The 22,115-nt window shown below is 37.4% G+C and overlaps 1 protein-coding gene across 1 annotated transcript in view; it reads left to right on the top strand.

Moving 5' to 3' along the window:
• LOC109916449 (probable phospholipid-transporting ATPase IA) overlaps window positions 1-22,115 on the top strand; it is a 274,955-nt gene that overhangs the window by 64,289 nt on the left and 188,551 nt on the right. Inside the window, exons 13-14 of the mRNA XM_048600569.1 lie at window positions 4,232-4,304; window positions 12,909-13,014. Coding sequence (XP_048456526.1) covers window positions 4,232-4,304; window positions 12,909-13,014 — 179 coding nt within the window. The remainder of the gene's footprint in view (window positions 1-4,231; window positions 4,305-12,908; window positions 13,015-22,115) is intronic.

The raw sequence follows: 22,115 nt of genomic DNA on the forward strand, positions 1-22,115 counted from the left end.
GGATGATGGGACAGTTACCTGTAATGATGCTGATCTTCCTTTCCTCTTCCATGCCTCAAAAATGCTGTAGGACATCTAGTTGTATTTGTTAGCCTCCTTCTGCTTGCATACTGCCTTGATATTCGTGAAGCAAGATGGCTTCTTGGACTTTCCAATCAGCTTTTCAGTGCCACCCATGTTAGTGCAGGCCATCGCAGTGATACATTCCTTGCTTCACTCCACCATTATATATTTCACACTTAATATGAAAGAGTGATCTGGCAAAAAAAAAATGCAGGTGAAACAATCAGGTTTCATCTGAGTTACATATCTCTTGGTGGATACTCGTTCTGGACATGGGTCAGACCATTTTGAAGCCAATGAGTTGCCCAAACAACCGTAACCGCCATACCCTCGCCACTTGTCACATGTAAAATGATGCTGTACCAAATCAATTCCTCCATCATGGCTGGTGGGTTTCTTGTACCCCAGCCTCCTTACTGGTGTGACTACCTTTCCTGCAGGATTGGGCCGGAGATGTGAATGCTCTCTACTTGGCCACCTTGAACCACACCAGCAGAAGCTACTTCAATATCCGTGTAGGTGGCAATGCACATCCTTTTCCTGATTGAAGAGTATGCCTGTTTGCTCAACTGTTCTGAAATGTTTGCATTGTGTTTCAGAATGGTTGACAATGGTTGGTGGAATCTCAGACTCCTTCGGATGCCCATTTGTGCTGTTTCTCCTTTTTTTTTTAACGTGTTTACAGAACCTCATAAAAATCTTGTTTTTCACTTGTATTCTCTTTTCTCCATCTATCTAGATTTTTTTTTTTGATCATCCTTAAAATCTCCTAGTCCTCAGCCTTACTACTCTTAATCCATCTTTAGCCAGTCAGGGATGAATTTCTTCCTCCACTTCCACCCTAGAGCTATTATTAATAATCCCATAATGTGGATTTGTTTAGATTTGTGAAAAATGAATTTAAATATTTACCAGTGACATCCGCTATCATTGTCTAGTTTCCCAATCCACCTTGTCCAAGTTGTTCCTTGTATCTGTGTAGTTGATTTTATTTAAATTTAACAGTCTAGTCAAACGTTTGAATGTAGCTGCCTGACTTCATGCAAAATTACCATATTATGATCACCATTTTCCAGGGCATTGCTCGCTTTGAGATTACTAATTAACTGTTTATTGCACAAAACATGGTCTAAAATAGCATCTTTTTTGATTTCCTGAACATGTTATTCTTCAAATGGATTCCATGAACTCAACCTTCAAACCAATTTTGCTGATTTGGTTTGTCCAGTCTACATGAACAATAATGCCCCCATGATTCTCGCATTTGCTTTATGACAGGCTTCTTTTATCTAATGATTAATATTTTGGGATTCACATTGAAGCCACAAACAGACTCATAAGTGAGTACAGTAGGATTGTTATGTCTTGAACACAGATGAACATCAAACTCTCCGAGCTGCCTTTGTTTGGAATTTATTCGAGCCAGTGTTAAAGGCACTAAAAAAAGTGAGTGCTACAAAAATATTCCAAATCCTGATCAAATCCTCCTCCAGTTACCCAATATTTCATGTCAGCTTGGTCTGAAGGACAGGATAGAAAGACTTTGTGCCAAGGAAAGCATTTCACAGCGTATCCTCTCATTTAGGCTCAATAGAGTTATTTCTGCATGAGTGACTTCATGCTGCCCTAATCCATGCAAGATGCTTTACTGGGCCATGTGGAATTTTGCTGAAATGGACTGTTCATTTCTTTTCTAGTTATTGTCGAATAGCTAAAACATCATAGAATACTGAAGAATATGTCATTAAAACAAACCTCCTCCAAGTCCCCTGAGAATGAATGAATAAGGTGCTTTGAAGTTGAACTTTTGATTCGGTTCTTGTGATAATGTTTGTTTTGTCAATGAGTCAAGATTTCTGATACATTTAAAGCATGCGAATTTAAAAATATTTCCTCCAACTCTCATATTTTACATTTCCTTGGTGAGAGATAAAGTGGTAACATCTCTACATAGAGGCAACATTCAGCTGTGAAGAACTTGTAAGTAATTCTTGGCCCTCATCATATTTACTCAGATACCTGACAAACTTAAAATCAGAACGTACACCAGAACAGATGTGATCAACTCTTCCGTTCTTTTGCCAGATCACTGCCAAACATCACTATTTGTTACTCACAGCTCTCAATGGCTAACTGCTATGGAACTGAAAAGAAATAAAAATGTAACACAAGATTTCGGAATAGTCCAATACCTTATACCACCCACAATATTAACAAACTCTAATGACAGTTAAACTTTGAGCCCTGGAAATGTAAAGACTGTAGAATGATTAATATATTTTTCTGCTATTCTTTCTATCATTTTTATTTTTACGCTTTACTTGGAATGATTGACCGTGAAACTTACCTGGGTTATGATGGCTGCAGTAGGTATAATCCTAAGGATGCATTCCAGCAAATCACAATTTTGTTTCAGTCTCTCTTCTCTTTATAGCCTCCACCACTGAGAGAGGCAGAAGCTGATAAGTCATGGGAGCACTATCATCTCTGAGCAAAATGCTACTCTGACCTGGCTGTATATTGTTCCTTTATTGCAGGGTCAATGTAATAGATAAGCTACTAAAGGTCATAATGAGAACATCATCATAATGACAGCAATAATTTGAGCAGGGGGCCAACCACCGCCTCAGAGGACTGGTGAAGGACAATAAATGAGGCTTTTCAATGTGCTGTCCATATCCAAGAACAAATATAGTTAAAAAGCTGGTATTTCCTTGCTTCTACGAGGTAGAACAAAATAAATGCTCAAACAAGAGTTTTTTTTAGTCCAGGCCTCTGCATTACTAAAATTTTAAAATGCCAAAATATTTCTCGGAAGTGGAAGAAAATTTTTGCCATCCTTGTGTTTGGAACACGCTTTTGTTTTTTTTCATAGAATCTTTCATAGAATCCCTACAGTATGGAAATGGGCCCTTCGGCCCAACAAGTCCACACTGACCCTCCGAGTATCCCACCCAGACCCATCCTCAGACAGTATGGGCAATTTAGCATGGCCAGTCCACCTAGCTTGCACATCTTTGGATTGTTCTATGTATATCATCAGGAAGCTGATTTATTCTAGGTGACAGTTCCCAAAAGTGGAAATGAATGGTTTGCTTTACTACACTGAATTGGGATTTATGGATTAAAAGTACATTCTGGTTTTGCTGGGGCGATTTTAAAAAAACAAAAAAAAACAAAAATGCTTTAGACCTTTAAAACATACAACATGATTCCTCTAAGCATAACGCTCAGGAAATTTTGCTAAGGATTACAGCATGCATTCAAACGTGTCAAGCTGACCTTGCTGTCCAGTTCCATTTTCTGGTTTGACTGATGCCGACAAAATCGAGATGTATGTGATAGGTAAGCAAATGAAAGGGTGCTCAATTACTTTTGTTTATGTCTTGGTTTTTCTCATCCATTCCATGGTATTTAATCTTGAATTGCATAGTTCTTTTCTTGTTCATGAGCTCCTCTGAGTTCTCAATACCTCAGCATTAATTTTTTTATTGGATCCCCCTCCTACATATGCAATGAAGCTTTTGAAGTGGAAGAATTTAGGATCGGAACCTACAAGGGAATTTGTATGCTGCTTATTTCTCTTTTGTTGGATTCAGAATAATGTTGAAAGATAGGTTGAGAATTATTCCTGTAGAAAGGGGAAAGAAAAACATACCCAAATGTATAAGACTTTTCTTCAAGAAAGAGAACCACCAGTTAATTAGCTAGAATTTTCTGCATCTCAAGTGCACTAGACCAGAAAACCTCAAAACTTTATAGAGCTTTGAAGTAAATATGATCTGTCCTTTTTTTAAAAAAAAAAAGTCGTTGGTGTGTAAACACTTCAAATTGCTTTTCAGAAATGATTTTCAGTCTAGACCTGCAGTTCTTTTGGAAAGAAAACACTTTCGGACATGGTTTATAGTTCATTACAGAGTATTGATTTTCACAGAAGTTGAATTATTGTAGCCATTGGAATAGATGTTCAGATAGTAAAATCTTGCAATTGCATTTTGTGCTTCCTAGCAATGGATTTTCTTTTGTCTAATACTGATAATATCTCAGGATATTGTGCCGTGCTATTCAAAGCACTTTTACAGCATATATTTTGTATCTTAAGAAAGATAGATTGTGAACTGATGAAACATATCCAATAAATTTTTCATTTTATTCTTTTTCACTCAAGGAAAGGTGAATCATCAAATGGAGAAAATGCATTTCAAGATCCTTCTCTACTGGAAAATCTTCAAGGCAATCATGTAAGTAGCACTTTTTTTTTGGAGAAATTATCATCTTAATCAATATTTTATGGATACTTAAACATATAATGAAGTTACTTTAATAAAAGCAGGGTTACAGGGATAAGTTGGGGTGTGGGTCTGGATCAGGTGCTGTTTGGAAGGTCAGTGTGGACTTGATGGGCTGAATGGCCTGTTTCCACACTGTATGGATTCTATAAAAAAAAGCACAGTGATAGTTTAAAATTTGCTCCATATCCTCTGATATGATAATCCTCTATTATCACTGGACTGTCAATCCAGAGACCCAGATAATGTTCTTGGGACCCGGGTTCAAACCTCACCACAGCAGATGATGAAATTTGAATTTAATAAAGTATCCAGAATTAAGAGCCTAATGATGACCATGAATCCATTGTTAATTGTCGGAAAGACTCATCTAAGTTCACAAATGTCCCTTGGGGAAGGAAACTGCCATCCTTACCTGGCCTGGTCTGCGTGTGACTCCAGACCCACAGCAATGTGGTTGACTCTTAACTGCCCTCTGGGCATTTAGGGATGGGCAGTAAATGCAGCCTAGCCAGCGACGCCCTTTATCCTATGAATGAATAAAGGAACTACTCCCTGATTCTTGGTTGAAAAGGTGTAATTGATTAACTCTTTGGTATCTCGATACAAGAGATAAAGAGGGACTAGATTTTGATTCACCAGTCTAATTCAGGTTACCAAACATCATTTATCAGAAAAGACTGAGACATTGTTAACTTTAGCTTGGATAAATGTATTGCCTCTCACTCAGTTTTCTGACCTTGTGGCTGTTGTTGTACATTCTAATAGAAATAAATGCAGAACTGAGTGAAATGAAAATTTGATGATGTGAACTACATATACAATGTTGCAATAAACATGAGATGGAAACAAGTTTGCCTGGGAATACTTCATACAATCCCTAGAGTCCTCACCCCCACTAACCTATCCCTGTAACCCTGCATTTCCCTTGGCTAATCCACCTGGCCTGCACATCTTTGAATACTATAGGCAATTTAGCATGGCCAATCCATCTAACCTGCACATCTTTGGACTGTGGGAGGAAGCCGGAGCACCCGGAGGAAGCCCACGCAGACACAGGGAGAATGTGCAGACTCCACGCTGAAAATCACCCGAGGAATCGAACCTGGGTCCCTGGCGCCATGAGGCAGCAGTGCTAACCACTGACCCACCATGCTCCCACACTTATTTTCACCTTTTTCTTGTCTGGTAGCCAGTGGAACATAAAAACAGAATTAGGCCACGCAGCCCCTTGAGCCTGTTCTGCCATCAAATGAGATCATGGTTGATCTGTGGCCTAACTCCTTTTCCTGCCTTTGGTGCAAATCCCTTAAAACCTTTGCTCAACAATAAGTTATCTTTGTCGGATTTAAAATTAACAACTGACGTGGTATCATCTGCCATTTGTGGAAGAGAGTTCCAAACCCCCCTCACCCTTTATGTGTAGAAGTGCTTCCTAACATCTCTCCTGCATGATCTGGCCCTAATTTCTAGACTCTGCCCCCAAGTTCTGGATAGACAGTGGTTTCCTTGTCTGTGAAACAGTGTATTAGATTGTATTGCCAAACAATGTAACCCCTGTTTATTCTTCATAGTGTACAGCTGATACATTAAAGTATGCAAGCGCTTTAAGTTTTGTTATCGGGCCATGCACAAGCAGTATATAATAACAAATAAGTTGTGCTTGGCCTGCATGAGAAATTATAGATTGCTGCACAGCTAAGAAACTCAGAGGTTATGTTACTGCTAAGCTACCTAATCATTGAATAATGTCTCTTAACTCGAATATAACTAAAGACTAATGAATAAAGGGATGCATTTCAAGGACACTTGGAAATAGAAGTAATTTAACCTGTATAGTTTATTGAGGAGATTAAGTTTGGAATACTGGTCTTCAGTACTCTCTGTTCAGAAAAATACTGATGCCAGTTTAAAATATATAGTTGTTTTATTGTTTCACAGGATGTAAACATTGCTTGCTAGGCATTTATTGCTCATTCCTAATTCCCCTTGAAAAGGTGGTGGTAATTCACCCTGAACCATAGCAGTCCATGTGGGATAGGGACACCCACGGGACTGTTAGAAAATGAGTTCCAAGATCAAAACCCTGCAACAGTGGCTCTGCAATGGAGTAATACATGGGCCAGAAAAGAGAGCAGAATTTGAACTTTTATAGTAATTCAGGAGATTCACAGCTGGTTTTTGTCATTCCAGCTTTTTACTAAATTCTTAAACTATTAGACTAGACCTTTGGATTACCAGTATTCTAATATATAACTGCAGCACTGCCTGTGTTGTAGAACTAGAGCCAGAATGTCAACAAAATATAGGGTCGGATTTACAGGAGGCCACTCTGTTCGTTCTAATGTTAAGATGGAGCTCTGCACTTCTGACAGGGGATTCCAATCAGAGCTTCTTCAGAATTGCGAAGCGTACTTCAAATTTCGCAGATCCTTTGCAGTGCAGGATTGACAAGGAAGTCCAACAATGCCCTATTTTACGTAGCAGTAGTTGATGTAGCTGGTGATTTAAATGTCCAGCATCACATACAGCCACTGTGGCCGTACCTCTGAAAGAGCAAGTATATATGTAATTGTGAGATTAGGGTGCCTGGGGGTAGGTACCAGGGTGGAAGATGAAAGGGGGGTGTGGTGGGGCTAGGGGTTAGGTGTGGGAGTTTGGAGGAGACAAAGTGAAGTGTGGTTTTTTTTGGGGGATCAGTTTAATAGTATCTCAACAGTAAGACTAGGTACTTAATAGTCTAACTTTTCCTGAGTCGCTATTTGCTTAAACTCTTCTGTGGCAGAAACCCTCCAAATTGAGTGGATTTTTTTTTAAGGTTTCAACCATAGGGGAATTGCCCAGCAGAATTTTCAATTTCCGCCTCAGATTTTCAGGGATTCCACAATGTCCCCTCAAGAGAAATGACTATCTGGACATCAGAAAATCTGGAGGACGGTTGAATTTTTCTGCTGGGTTTTGAAGTTGAGTCAGAATTGCTTGTCCAGTACCATAGCCATAGCACGATAATACCAGTTGGCACCAGAGCGTGATGAAACATAAATTTTTGCTCAGAAACTGTGATTTGGTGAAATATGAAAAATGTGAAGCATACTTCAAATGCTATCCCGTGATTATGCTGAAGACTGAGTCATCAAATAAACACTGTGTAATGAAGGCAATGGGATGCTTTGTAGAGCCTACAGCTCATCTCACATTTTTAAGCTATTCTGATTAGACTGATTCTGAAAACTATTCTGTGGTTTGCACTCATTATGGTATGTATAGTTTGTTCATCCTCTGGCTGGGACCATACCTGATTGGAAGACCTTTATTAGTAACAAGGTCGTAAGTAATAAAATTTAATTTGGGAAAAATCTGATCTCTGAGGAAAGTAAGATTAAGAGAAATCTATTACATCACTGATCCTGATTACCTTTTGTACGTTACCTTCCCATCATAGCATTCAACTGTATGAGTCATCTGTGATGTTTTTGTTTGTAATTTCCTAAATTCTTGCATCTGGCTGAAATGTATTTTAATTTATTTGCATTGCTGTCAATTACTTAAGCCAAATAAGTGGCAATGATTTTTAGAGCTTTATAAACAATTTTAATTACAAAGTTATTTCAGTTGCTTAATTTGAGTTACTGGATCATTCAAAATTTTCCAATATAGAAAGCTTACTGTATTTTAAGTTCATTGCCTTTGGCTATATTTTTGATGGTTTATTTTGAAACAGCACTCCAGGTTTTTTGATGTGGTTTTTAGTAGATTCTCTGTGATGTTATATAAATATTTATACTTTCTATATATTTTCATATCATTTGGTTTTAGATTTTTGAAATTGATCTAGTGGCATATGGGTTTTCTGTCTGTCTGAAGGGGTTTAATAATTAACTTGTAAATATTTCTGTAGCCATGTGAATTTAAAAAAAACAAGCTGTATTAGAGAGAGAGACTTCCTGGTGAGTAATGGGGATTTGTTTATATTGGCAGAGTTGATGAACAAACAGTGTGAGGCATCAAGCTTTCAGATAGAAGATTCTGGAATTGTTTTCTTTTGTGTTTAGGAAAAACACCCATACTTTAGGAATGAAAAAGCTGTTGTGTGTCTCAGCATTAAGTGCTGGGGCCGCAATTACTTACAATTAATATAAGGAAGGTGAATATATACAGGTAGTTCTCCTATAATGTGATAGTTGCATTCTTGTGTGACCTTCGCACTATAGAAAACCACTATTGAAAATCATGTTATAAGGAAATAGCAATAGAAAATCACGGTACCAGTACAGCAGAAAGTTTGCATTATCCAGACAGCGTCCACTATTGATTAATTTTGTTACAGCAAATTCGCGTTAACGAAGCATGCATTATTGCAGAACTACCTGTACTGTAGCCAAGTTTGCAGAAGATACAGGAATAGGTGTGAAAACAAGATCTGAGGATAAGATGGTGTCTGCAAAGGGATAGAAACACGTTAAGTCAGTGGGCAAAAACTTGGTAGAGGGAGAATAAGGAAAAGAAATGTAAGGTTATGCAATTTGGTAGGAAGAAAGGAGGAGCTGACTATTATTTAAATAGAGAAAGACTGCAGAAAGCTATAGAACAGAGGGTTTTGGGAGTCCTTGTCCATGAATCACTGGATAATTGGGAAAGCAGTTGCAATGTTGACCTTTATTTCAAAGGGAATGGAGTATAAAAGTAGGGAGGTTTTGCTAAAGTAATACGAGCCATTAGTCATACCACAACTGGAATATTATGAACAGTTTTGAGCCCTACATCTAAGCAAAGATGTACTGGCATTGGCGGCAGTGCAGAGAAGGTTTATGGTTTCAATTTGGGACTGAAATCTTACCTGAAGCTGGATGAGTAGGTTCTGAGAAATGAGGATAGATTTTTGCTCAATAGATCTAAAGCTACGTCAGTGTAAGGAGTTTAGTTTAAAAGTTTTTAAGCTAACAATTTTGGTACGGAAACCATGAAAAAAGCAACAGAAAAATGAAGTGGATACTAGGTGCTACATTTCTAGTATCTTTCAGAAGGGAGCACAGCTGATGAGAAATGTTTGGAAGCCAAAAAGGCTGTTCCTGGAGATTGTGCATTCAGCTTAACAGCCATCAAAATGTTCCATTGTAGCAAAATTTAAAAATGTAGGTAAACAAGCAAACTGCTGAAAATTGAAACAACTTTGATATTGTTATGTCTCACTCAAAAGATGTTAGAGTTGTGGCACAAGTTGAAAAGATAATCACATTTATTATCTTTTTTTTAAAATATTATGATGAGTTAAACTTGATTATAATCACGTATCTGCTTGATCCATTGCTGAATCCATGTTGTGCATACTTGTTTTATTATATCAAACTGCTTGTCTCTTTATAGTTTTGAATTTATTTTTATGTAAACCTACATGGAAACCCATAAACTAAAATGTTCTGTTGTGGAAGAGACAAAAATACGTCTTTAATCATCATTTCTGGAAGTGCAAAGTAAGAAGAAAAATTGGTGGTCTTCACACAGATTTCTATTTTAAAAAATCAACATGCTTAAACAGTGTGTTTATGGAATTTACTTTTCTTGGAACAAAATAACAATTCAATGTGCCAATGCAAGCACCTGAGTTTATTTAAATGTCAATTACTGTGCACTATGCATGTGCATTGCACATGTGTAAGCATTGAAGCAATAAAAAATTTGCTGTTCACAAATATTGTCAATGCACCACTGCTTGAACAGTTTGAGGGTCATTAAGCACAGCCATTCAATCTGACAAATACTTTTGGACTCCAATGTTTCAAAATTATTTTCATTCCAATCTGCCGTCACCTGGCTTTAAAATGCACTGCATTGCATATCCTGCCATAAGTCTGATTGGCAAATATCCAGAGTTTTCTTTTGGTTCTGTTCTTTACAACAATATAAAAAAAAACTTTTATTTAGGTACAGCGTTTACAACCTGGGTACATCGCAAAACGCTTTCCCTTTAAGATTTTAAAGTGCTGGAATAAAATATTTTTTAAGTGTAGGCACTTAGTTATATTGTAGGAAAACAGCAGCCAGTTTGTGCTTAGAAAGGTTCTGCAAACAGCAATGGCCACACATCCTTCATTCAACATGGCTAAAAATGGATCAACTATTAACTAGTTTATCCTTGTTCTTCAAATCATGCAATGAGATATTTTATGCCTATTTGAGATGGTAGATGGAGCCCTGCTTTAATATTGCGATCTGAATCATGGCATCCCTAAAGGTGTAGCATGCCCTTGGACTGCATCGATATAATCAATGTATTCAAGCTTCTGCAGTGATACTCGAGCTCCTAAAATTCCAGTGCATGACCTTGCAACTCTAGGCAAGCATGACTCCCAAATAAAATAACGTGTAAACAAAAATATTGACATCTTTCCTGCTTATTTCAGAATTCTAGTTGTGCCACAAATTATAGTTATGAGATACAAAAACAGAAATTGATGGAAAATCTCAGCAGGTCTGAGGAAAAGTCACCGGACCTGAAACGTTAACTCTGATTTCTCTTCACAGATGCTGCCAGATCTGCTGAGCTTTTCCAGCAATTTCTGTTTTTGTTTCTGATTTACAGCATTCGCAGTTCTTCCAGTTTTTATTTAGATTTGAGATTCCAAGATTGAAGCAAGTCCTGTTCTTTTTTTAATGCAAATGCAGACTTAGCAGCTAGCATTTGACTGTAGAAACAGCAGGTTACTTTTTTTTAAAAAATCAAATATATCATAATAAAGCTCCCTTCTTCTATAACATTTTTCTTTGCAAGTTTAATTTGTATCCAAGGTAAGTGCATTAACTCCATTGTTCAGTTTGAATGGCCTGTCAGATGACAAAATGATGCCCTTAGACCATAAAATGTAGGAGCAGACGTACACCATTTGCCCCATCATGTCTGTTCTGCCATTCAGTGAAATATGATAATCCTCAACTCCACTTTTGTGAAGCTTTTGGAGGAGAAAGGCTGCTCAGGCAGTAGCATATGGATTTTGTATTTTACGTTTGTTATAAAGGTGGTGGAATTAAAGAAATTTGTGCCAGTCACTTCTGGCCAGTCAGCTAGAGCATTGACATAGGCTGTTGCTGGGGCTGTGACACAAGAAGAAAGGAGGACAATCCTACACGCTAGATCAAATTAGTTTTGTTTTGTTTTATAATCTTTTCTAAGTTAATGCATAGTTTTTCGATAGCTCTTAAACTCATTTTCCAGATTTCATTTTCCCTGCATGCTTCAATATACAACCACTGCATATTTTCAATATTCTCATGATTTCACTAAATTAATTTTTATGCCATATTGGAATCTATGAAGTATGTGTAACTTAGTTATGATCTTATTTCATTTCATAAAACAATTCGTATTGTAAAATGTCATTTCCTGTAAAGCCACTGAAAGTGAAATGAAAACATGCATCACAGGATTTTCTCCATTCTCCTAAAGCTGCTGATCCATAACCATTAGAAAGCTATATATGTTGTAGTGTGTAGTGTCTAGTGTCTGGACAGAATTTAATTCTAAACTGTCAAGTCAAATGATGAGCTGATTCCCTCGTTTTAGGAATCTTGGTTACATATATTTTATTACATTGCTGAACATATCATTCCCTCAGCTCTGAATGTTCGATCACGAAAAGTAGAAATCAGTTGTACACTGCCAAAACGTAGGGTTAAGCTCATTTGTAAACATGACAAAGATCCAAGTTGATTTAACAAAGATGAAAACAAATGTGGTCAGACAATCGATCTATATTGCTCATCTTTTCATAATCATTGATCGTCTAGCTAACTGATGCCCTTCTGTTAACAAGGTCATTATCAATGTAAATAAAGCCTTGCAGTTGATTTCTACAGTTAATAGAACTGAAAAGGAGTCTTGTGCAGTGGCAGTACCCCTATCTTTGAGCTAGGAGGCATGTGTTCAACTCCCACCTGCTCCAGAAGTGTACAATAACTTCCATGATTAGAAAATACCTTGAACTGAAAAGTAGGAAAGCTATGAAAAAATGACATAGAACCTCAGTTAGATTACATCCAATTATTAAGCACAGGTCTGATTTCTATATGGCAAGAGCAAAAAAAATAAAAGAATGATACCAGAATTGAGGTTACAACTGTCAAGAATACTGAACAAGCTTGGGACTCTCTTCTCCAGAAAGGAGAAAGCTGACTGGTGACCTAAAAGGGATTAAGAAAATAAAGTAGATTAATAGAGTAGGTGTAGAGCTGAATGCACATGGAGAATTCAGAAATTTCTTTTTACTCAGGATGATTAGTATGTAGAAGTCACTACCACATTGAGTGATTGAGGCAAAAAGTAAATGAATGAATTTTAGGGAGAAAGGAATAGAAGGAAATGGATGAAGTCAGGCAGCAGGTGACTACTGTTGAATATAATTGGCTGAATGGCCTGTTTAAGAGCTGTCAAAGCTATGTAGGTGATAATTATGCAATAATAATCCAGTTAAATTTTTTAAAGTAAAATATGGTTTTTTTTTTTTGCAAATCCTTTGAGGCATTCTTTTCCTGAACTTTGTTGATTTTTACTTAACATTTTAGCCCACAGCACCAGTCATTTGTGAGTTCCTGACAATGATGGCAATTTGTCATACAGCAGTACCTGAGAGGGAAGTTGACAAGATAATCTATCAAGCGTCATCCCCAGGTAAGAGATAATACCTAAAAGTGAATTTAGTTGTGCTGCATATTTGAATGCTAAATAAGCTTGTTTTTTTAAAAAGCGTGTTTTTGTTTAAAATAGTGTTCTAATGAAGTAACTAAAACATTGATTAATTTTTATACTTGTGTATGGAAACGTATATGAACGCAAGATGATCGAAAATCACACTGTCATTTTGTTAGATAATAAAATTAAATTTGTAAAGGTTATGGTGTAAATTATGTTAAAACATTAGTATTAATGTATTGTATTCCAATGTAGTCATTTTTAACTCACGTAGTTTGGATTCTGACATTTGTGAACTGGCTGATTTTTACAATAATGAATTCTGTCTCTATTAAACTAATATTAGATTTTTTTACACGCAAAAATACCTACAGGGAGCCCCAATTATAGATAGCTGGATCATGGATCAGCACTGTACCAGCACAATGAGTAGTTTGAGATTTTATCCATTTATCTCTTGAATGCCTTAGATCATTCATGGTAAATGACCTGTATCATTATAAACTGTTGTTGGAGTTGCTCAACATGGAGTATTATGTCTTTGCATTGTTGAAGAGCAGATGGACAAAACTACAAGATGTGCACAAATCTGTCCCAGTATTTTGCATGCTCAGATTTCTGGTGGATATTACATTTAGCTAGATGTTGATATTTTAAACTAGGGCGCGAAAAATGCCGTGGTCTTTCTCACCTTCCTACAAGTGTAGAAAAGTTCCAATGCTGTATAAGCTTATGCCACATTAGATTCCAGTACAAATTATTCCATGCCACAATTTAGAACATACAAGTATTTACTGACTTCTAGTCCACATGCAATATCCAGGAGTAAAATATGAATTAGTTTCATGACAAAGTAGGGAGAATGTTGCAAGAGAAGACTCCAGCATACATTGGCATGAAGTTAATATTAATTTCTTAATCCTCATATTTTGCTAATAAATGTGAATGGTTTACCTATTTTGAGCTGAAATAGTACTACACAATGTTATCACTGTGAATGGACCTGCTGGGCAGCTGTTGCAAATGAGTGAGAAAAGTTGGCTATGAACTTAAGGTTTGCTTCATATTGAACAAAATATTCATACAAATTCACTTGTTAATAAATTGACTTGTTAATATTTGTTAACAATAAGTATATACTTCATTCTCCAAGCACTATTAACATCAGATTGCCTGTTGATGTCTGTTAGAGGTATCCAATGTTAGAGCACTTGCTGGTTTTTCATTATTTTTATAATCTTTTATCAATTCTGATTTGGAACACCGAGCTAAAGATGACTTTTAAACTGTGGGTAACAGCTTTTGTTAGAAGGGAAACAAACCAAACAAGCTTTTGTTTATTTGTAAGCCCAGGCCGAGAAGTTAATTGCAGGTTTGTCCCTGATCAAAAGGGTCTGTAGACACTTTGACACCGGGGAAGTGCATAATGTTTAAACAGAGAGCAGAAGTTACCTATTAATAAGGTCAGTACCTGAGAATTGGTTCCAGCAAGTCTAGAAAAGAAAGCACTTATTGCCCATTCTTAATTGCCCTTGACTTGAGAGGTGCATTAGGACCACTTCAGAGATCAGTTAAGAGACAACCACATTGCTGTGAATATGAAATCACATGTAGGACAGATCGGGTAAGGACGACAGAGTTCCTTCCACACAGGGCATTAGAGAACCAGATGACAGCTTTCAATTCAAGACTTTGGTTGAATTCAAATTTCACCATCTGCCATGATGGGTTTTGAACCCATTTACACAGAGCATTAGCCTAGCAATCTGGAATACTTGTTAAGTGACATTACCATTATGTCCGTGCCTTCCCCCTAAATATTAGGTGAGGCATTAGGGAGAGGCTAGCCAGCAATGCCTCATTTCCACAAAAGAATAACATCATCTTCAAAGACAGACTTTGATTCTGTCTTCGAGGTCTATTGTCCACCAGCTATTGTGTCTTGGGATTTGAATCTAGTATTGATCAATACTGGATTACTAAAATATACTAAGATCAAGTTTCTGGACATGGCATGAAAGCTAAACATTTAAAATCTCTGCAAATGGTTACCACCACTTTGTATAAAATAGCCACTTGATTTACATATTTTTAGCTAATAAGAATATGTAACAATTTTTCTTAATTCCTTTACTTCATTCTGGGAAACTCAAGTATTTACTTTAAATGTTGGGTTAAGTAACTAGTTTAGTTGAAATTTGGCCAATTTTTGACAAAATAATTACAAGCAGATTCTTTATTTTTTTTTGTTTGATATAAGAGCCTGCCTTACAATAGTATTTTCTTTGGCACAAAACACAATCAAAATAAAAGTGCAACTAGTACTTAAAGGATTAATAAATCTTCTCTATCTGTGCAACACTGTGGTCCCCATGATCTTAAATTACTCATAAATGAAAACTGCTAGTCTTGTTACACTACTGTTGCATAGAAGTGAATAAAACTCTGCCTTCACCTGATTCTGTTTAATGCACAACATATGACTGCTCTCCAGTGCCTCAGAGTTCATTTCATATGTAGCTGAACCACATAGAATATGTAAGATAAAATTTTGATCCATTATTTTACAATATTAGTTTGTAGCAACTAAAGTAATGGGTTGTTACAAATTCCCTCTATACTGTGTTCAGACTTTTCACTCCTGATTACTTACCAGCAGCCCCCTGCTGGAAATATTTATTAGGTTACGCTTAATGAGGTCATGTCTATGATGTTCCCTTGCATCTACATAGGCTGTCGAGACGCATTGTAACAGTTCAATTTGAATTATGATCGTTTGTGAGGTAGCAGAGTGCAGATGGCATGTGTGAAACTATTCTCTGGCAAGAAGTCAATATCTTCACAGGATACTTATTTGGTAATACAGAACTTCAGTATACCAGAGAAAAGGCACACTTAAATAAAGTTGTTTTTTTTTTGTCTTGCATATATCAGGAGAAATACCGATGTATGAGAAGTGCGTGTTGGTTGATTAGCAAGTCGACTCCAGTAGAGGTGTTTCCATAAAGTTGTGGCATTTAGACAATGTCTGACAGCTAACTAACAAGCTTCATTTAAAGTTAAAATGGGAAGATTTATCCTGATTGGTCAAGGCATTACCCTGAGGAATAATCAAGATCAATGTTACCTAATTTGTTAAGTTGATTCAGACTAATTGTGTGCTCTGTTCTTTTTAATTTGAGCAAGTCCTTGTGTATTGATATTTGTAGCTTCAATTATGCATATGTGTGCCATATTGAAAACCTGATCTGATGCTTTTCAGTTAGTTCTCAGCATAATTCTTAACACCCAGGATTGTTTGGTAAATGTTGTCCAATCATAAAAGAACATCTAATGTTGGGCCTTGTTTTTGAGTTATACAGCACAGGCTGTTTGAATATGGTCGGTACTTTGTCTGTTGTGAACAGCTGGACTTTGGGCCAGCTTGAGCAGGATCAAAACTTAAATAAAATGTATTTGTTCAGGCTTCAACGGAGGTGGGGTGGCAAGAAATTTATTTTCAGCCATACCTTAGCTACCACATGGACAAATCGCATCTGTCTAGCAGTCTGAACCAGTCTATATGCTTTCAACTGTGTGCTTTGGCCCTGATAGCTCTCAGGAACTGCTGTCAACACATAGTTTAAAAAATCTGATCTCCAAATGAAAAGCTTCCATCTGCTTGCTAATTTCTGAGTTAATAAATTTTTGACTTTTTGTAAGCAATGTTACAGAGATCTGGGTACCTACAGACCAGTTAGCTTGACATTATTAATAGGAAATATGCTTGAGAGAATCATTAGGGATACAGAATATGGTTACTTACATTCAGGAGAACATATTAGGAACATTTAGTTGCAGAGTGGATGAACACGGCAGGCCAAGCAGCATCACTGATGTTGCTTCGCCTGCTGTGTTCATCCAGCTCTGCACCTTGTTGTCTTGGATTCTCCAGCATCTGCAGTTCCTACTGTCTCTAGGAACATTTAGTATGGCTTCGGTAAAATGAGGTTATGCTTTACAAATTGGATTGTACCTTTTGAAGACTTGGTAAAGATGGCAGATAAGGCAAGGCATTATCTGCCTAGATTTCCAAAAGAGTTTTGTTAAGATACTGACAAGATGCCTCTCTGCAAGGGTAATGTCTGTATTCGTTGAGCTGGATTACAACTGACTCAAAATTCCAGCCAAAAGTAACTGCAGATTAATTTGGATTTCTATAATGACTGTGAGCAGTGGTGCCTTGCAGTGTGTTTTTTTTTCCTTAACTTTTTAAAAATTATCTAGATGTAGAAATTGGCACCCTCTATATATTTGGTGTAATTTTCAAGGCTGCATGTGATATTCACCGAAATCAATTGAGCTGGTCTTGAGAAATTATTAATTTGGAAAGATGTACATAGTGTAAGGAAAATATTCTGTGTACATTCTTCAGAAATAAAGCTAAAGAAATTTAGAAGACAGTGAAGAATCTGGCTCTAGAGCATAGATCTCCAAAAGGAAGACAAACAATGTCATGTGATCTGATCCCTCGTAGAATGTAGATAATGGAAGGAATTACCAAGCTTGATGGGGTGAGCTAGTTTTGATCGCCTGGAGTTTAAAGAGGATTTTTCCAGATCTTTTCAACCAAATTGGCCTCTGTGTTCATTTTTGATTTGCTTTTCTCAGGAGATCACATGATTTGTGATGAGATTAGGATGTATATCTTGTGATTGTGAGACAGGATGAATATAACAGAGGCTACTTTGCTTCTCATTGTCAATGCTTAAATGACATTACAACTGTTTCCTTCAGTAAACATGATAATGAACTCAAGTGTTTAACTCAACTGTAGTGACATATTGGGCACTGTAGAAGTCCATCAATGAACATAAATCATGCATGAATGTTATTAAAGCTATTTTATCCTACTATTCTTGTATCTAGTATGTGGATAAATAAAGAGAAACTGTATACTTATTGGGCTGAATGGCTTCCTGTTCCGTATTAGTGCAATTCTAAAAAGAGACTTGAGGAAAGTAATGCAGATGGGATAGTTAACAAAACATTTGTGACTTCTTTTCCATTCTATCGACACTTGAAAAGTGAAAGCCTTTCACTGTGTTTTACTGTATTCTTACTGTAAAGTACGTGACCATATCATTATTTCATACATCTCTATAATTCTTTATTCTTAGAACCATTGTATTAAGTCTTTTCTATATCCTTTATAAATTCTCCTTGTCCTGTATGATGCACAGAATTGGAAACAGTCATCTGGAGCCAAGCAATGCTTTTATGTGGGCTTAAGAAAACTTCCTGGCTTTTGTATTCTGTGCACTATTGGAAAAGCCCAGAAGCCTACATGATCATACATGCATCGCTAACATGTCGTGTTGTCATCAGACCCTTGTGTACAAGTACATGCCTGTCACTTCCGAGTAATGTTGAAGCATTTAGAATATGTTTTCTCTCCTCATTCTTTCTACCAAAATGTATCAACTTCCACTTCTCTGGATGGAATTTAATTTGCCATATGTCTTCTGCTCTCCGCTCCCAGTCCACCAATCTGTTTATATCCTCTTGAAATCAATTGCCGTCACCTTTTGATGAGAAGTTATCAACCTAAGACACGAATTCTGTTTTTATCCATTGATGCTGCCTGACCTGTTGAGTACTTACAGCGCTGCTTGTTTCATTCGAAAGTTCTAACATCTAGAGTACTTTGCTTTTGTACCGGCACTACATTTGCAACTATCATGTTATATACAAACTTTGCATATGAGCAACATGCACTTTATTCGCTGTTTTTAATACAAATTCTAATCTAAATATTTCAATCAATTTCTATTTATCAACCATCAGCTCAGTTGCAAATTTTAACGGACTTTCTTCTGAACATGCCGCATTTGCATTAGCTAGAAGCATAAACATGATGCATTAATGCTTTTCTCAAAATCATTCATTAACTACATCATCAGAAGTCTGCAGTGCTGATGCTATTCTGTTCACCGCAACTAGCTAGTGAGATTTGTTGCAGTTTATCACTTTTGATTCTATATTATCTTGCCAATTTATAGTTAAAATTTAATATCACCTACCAGTTCTGAGTTTTAAGTAAGTTTCTTTGTTAAATTCATGAGGAAAGCTTATCTTCTCAAGCTTGCCTAGAATTATTGAAGTAGGCACTTTTTCATTTGTTCTGTTTATGTAAGTTACATGCTTGGCACATTCAAGACACCAACATGTCCATAAGTTGTTGATTTGTTCACTGAGTTGGTGGGTTGGTTTGCAGACATTTCGTCACCATACTAGGTAACATCATCAGTGCTCCTCTGATGAAGCATTGTTGGTCTGTCCTACTTAATAGTACGTGGTCCGATCTGATTTGGTGGTCGGCCTCGTTTCCGGTTCTTCTGCTTAGTGGTTGGTATATGGGGTCTATTTCCACATGTTTGTTGATGGAGTTCCGGGTTGAGTGCAGGCCCCTAGGAAATCCCGTGTGTGTCTTTGGTTGGCTCGTCCTAGGACGGTTACATTGTCCCAGTCGAATTGGTGGCCTTCTTTGTCCAAGTGTATGGAAGCAAGTGATAGTTGGTTGTGTCTCTTGGTAGCTAGTTGGCGCTCATGTACCCCGATAGCTAGTCTTCTGCCGGTCTGTCTGATGTAGTGTTTGTGGCAGTCTTTAGATGGGGTTTTATATACAAGTGGTATATTGGTAAGTGCTGGTGTCTGCTAGTAATGTTTGGCTAAAGAAACTAACATACCTTATATACGGAAACTAACACACCTAATAAACGGCTCAACCCACTTTATCCACTCGACCCAAGAATTCCTCAATAACATCAAAGACACCAGAATCGATAAGGATGAAATTATGATCTCCTATGACGTGACAGCACTGTTCACTTCCGTCGACATCCCCCAGCTAAGAAAATACTAGCCTTGTTACAAGACGAACCAGTAATGCTGACCCCCTACAACACAAACACCATCAGCAAGGACAACACCCTCAAACCACTAGATCTATATCTCACGACCCACTTCCTCTTCAGTGGCCAGGTATATAAACAAATCTGCGAAACACCCATAGGATCACTCATGTTTGGACTTGCAGCTGAGGCAGTAATGCAAAGACTAGAACAGACGGCCCTTCCCACTATACATCCAAAACTATGGGTCCGCTATGTGGATGACATATTTGTCATTATCAAGCATACAAAGCTGGAGGAAACCCACCAAGTCATCATCAACATCCTCACCGGCGTAAAATTCACCAGGCAAGAGGAGAACAACAACCGACTCCTACTCCTGGATGTAATGGTCAAACAAAGGGCCAATGGTGAGCTCCAGACCAGCACATGCAGAAAGGCTACCCATACAGACCAAATACTTAACTACAACAGCAACCACCCCAACACCCACACACAGATCTGCATCAGAACTCTGTTCAAAAGAGCCGTAACACACTGCAACACCCCAGAACTGCACAAAGCCAAAGAACACCTCCACAGTGTCTTTAAGAAAACAGCTACCCAAAAAGAGTAGTCCGCCGGGACTGACTCAGTAGACAACAACAAGAAGAGACAGCTCACCTGGATACATTTAGTCACCCTGCCATACAACAAGGACGTATCAGAGATGACCACCAGACTACTCCAACCACGAGGAATTACCCACACCTACACTATGACAGCTACTGACAAGAACAAAGGATCCCATACCCACAACTAACAGGGTAAACGTTATATATAAAATCCCATCTAATGACTGCCACAAATACTACATCAGACAGACCGGGAGAAAACGAGCTATCGAGGTACATGAGCGCCAACTAGCTACCAAGGGACACAACCAACTATCACTTGCTTCCATACACTCAGACAAAGAAGGCCACCAATTCGACTGGGACAATGTAACCATCCTAGGTCAAGCCAACCAAAGACACTCACGGGATTTCCTAGAGGCCTGCACTCAACCCGGAACTCCATCAACAAGCATGTGGAAATAGACCCAATATATCAACCACTAAGAAGCAGAACCAGAAATGAGGAAACCACCACGTCAGATCGGACTCCGTAAATAATAAGCGGGACAGACCAACAATGCTTCATCAGGGGCACACTGATGTTACCTAGTATGGTGACGAAACGTCTGCAAACCAACCTACCAGCTCGCCGAGCAATTCAACAACTCATGCACAATCCAAGTTACAAATCTCAAACTTTAAATGTCCAGAAGTTGCAACATTATATTTTATTTCAACTTGCAAAGTATTGAAAGATAATTTATATTTAAATTTTCTGATTAATTGTGGACCTTTTCAGGCAATTTAATACTGCTGTAATTATCTGAAGTATTCTTGATGTATTCGATCATGAGCAGTTTTATGAATATTAAAATATGGTAATTTATAATCATGACTGCATTGCTAGTCTTCATTTTTCCAATGCACCACCATTCTTTTCAAAACATACAAAATGTATAACTCCAAAAATAACCATTTTTCATCTTGTTTCATTCTTGTCCTTTTTGATCAAGGTTACAGTTTACCAGATTTTTAGCCTTTCTTTGCAGCCATTGGGGGAAATGCTGAGTGGGTCGGGTAACCCTTTCAAATTGAAATAAACTTTGTGTAAAGTACGTGTTTCGATCCTCTATCTTTTAAAAAGCCATAAAGAATTGTATTTTTGTTTTTGTCTTTTTCCCCTTTCCACACACTTTCCCCTCACTTATCTTTCCTTTGATCATATTTTTAAAAATAATTTTCTAGAACTCTTAGATTTACTCAATTATTTCCACCTGTGTAAAATATGTGATCCACGCCATCCATAAGCAAATAGTATTAACTAAATAGATGTCTCAAAGACAGAAAAAGGCCCTTCAGCCCTCCAGGTATTATCATGCATTTTATGAAGTGTGTGCACACTGAAGCATGGGAACACCTTTCGTGTAACATTAAGTATTTTACTTCGTGCTCCTTTGCTAACTGAGGTTGAGATGGGTCATATAGTAGATCCAAAATCATTTCATCCAAAATGAAAGCAATTGAATACTGTATGTTCACTAAGGAAAACAGAAATTGCTTGAAAAGCTCAGCAGGTCTGGCAGCATCTGTG

The sequence above is a fragment of the Rhincodon typus genome, chromosome 1 (assembly GCF_021869965.1).
Source record: "Rhincodon typus isolate 14 chromosome 1, sRhiTyp1.1, whole genome shotgun sequence".
NCBI lineage: Eukaryota > Metazoa > Chordata > Chondrichthyes > Orectolobiformes > Rhincodontidae > Rhincodon > Rhincodon typus.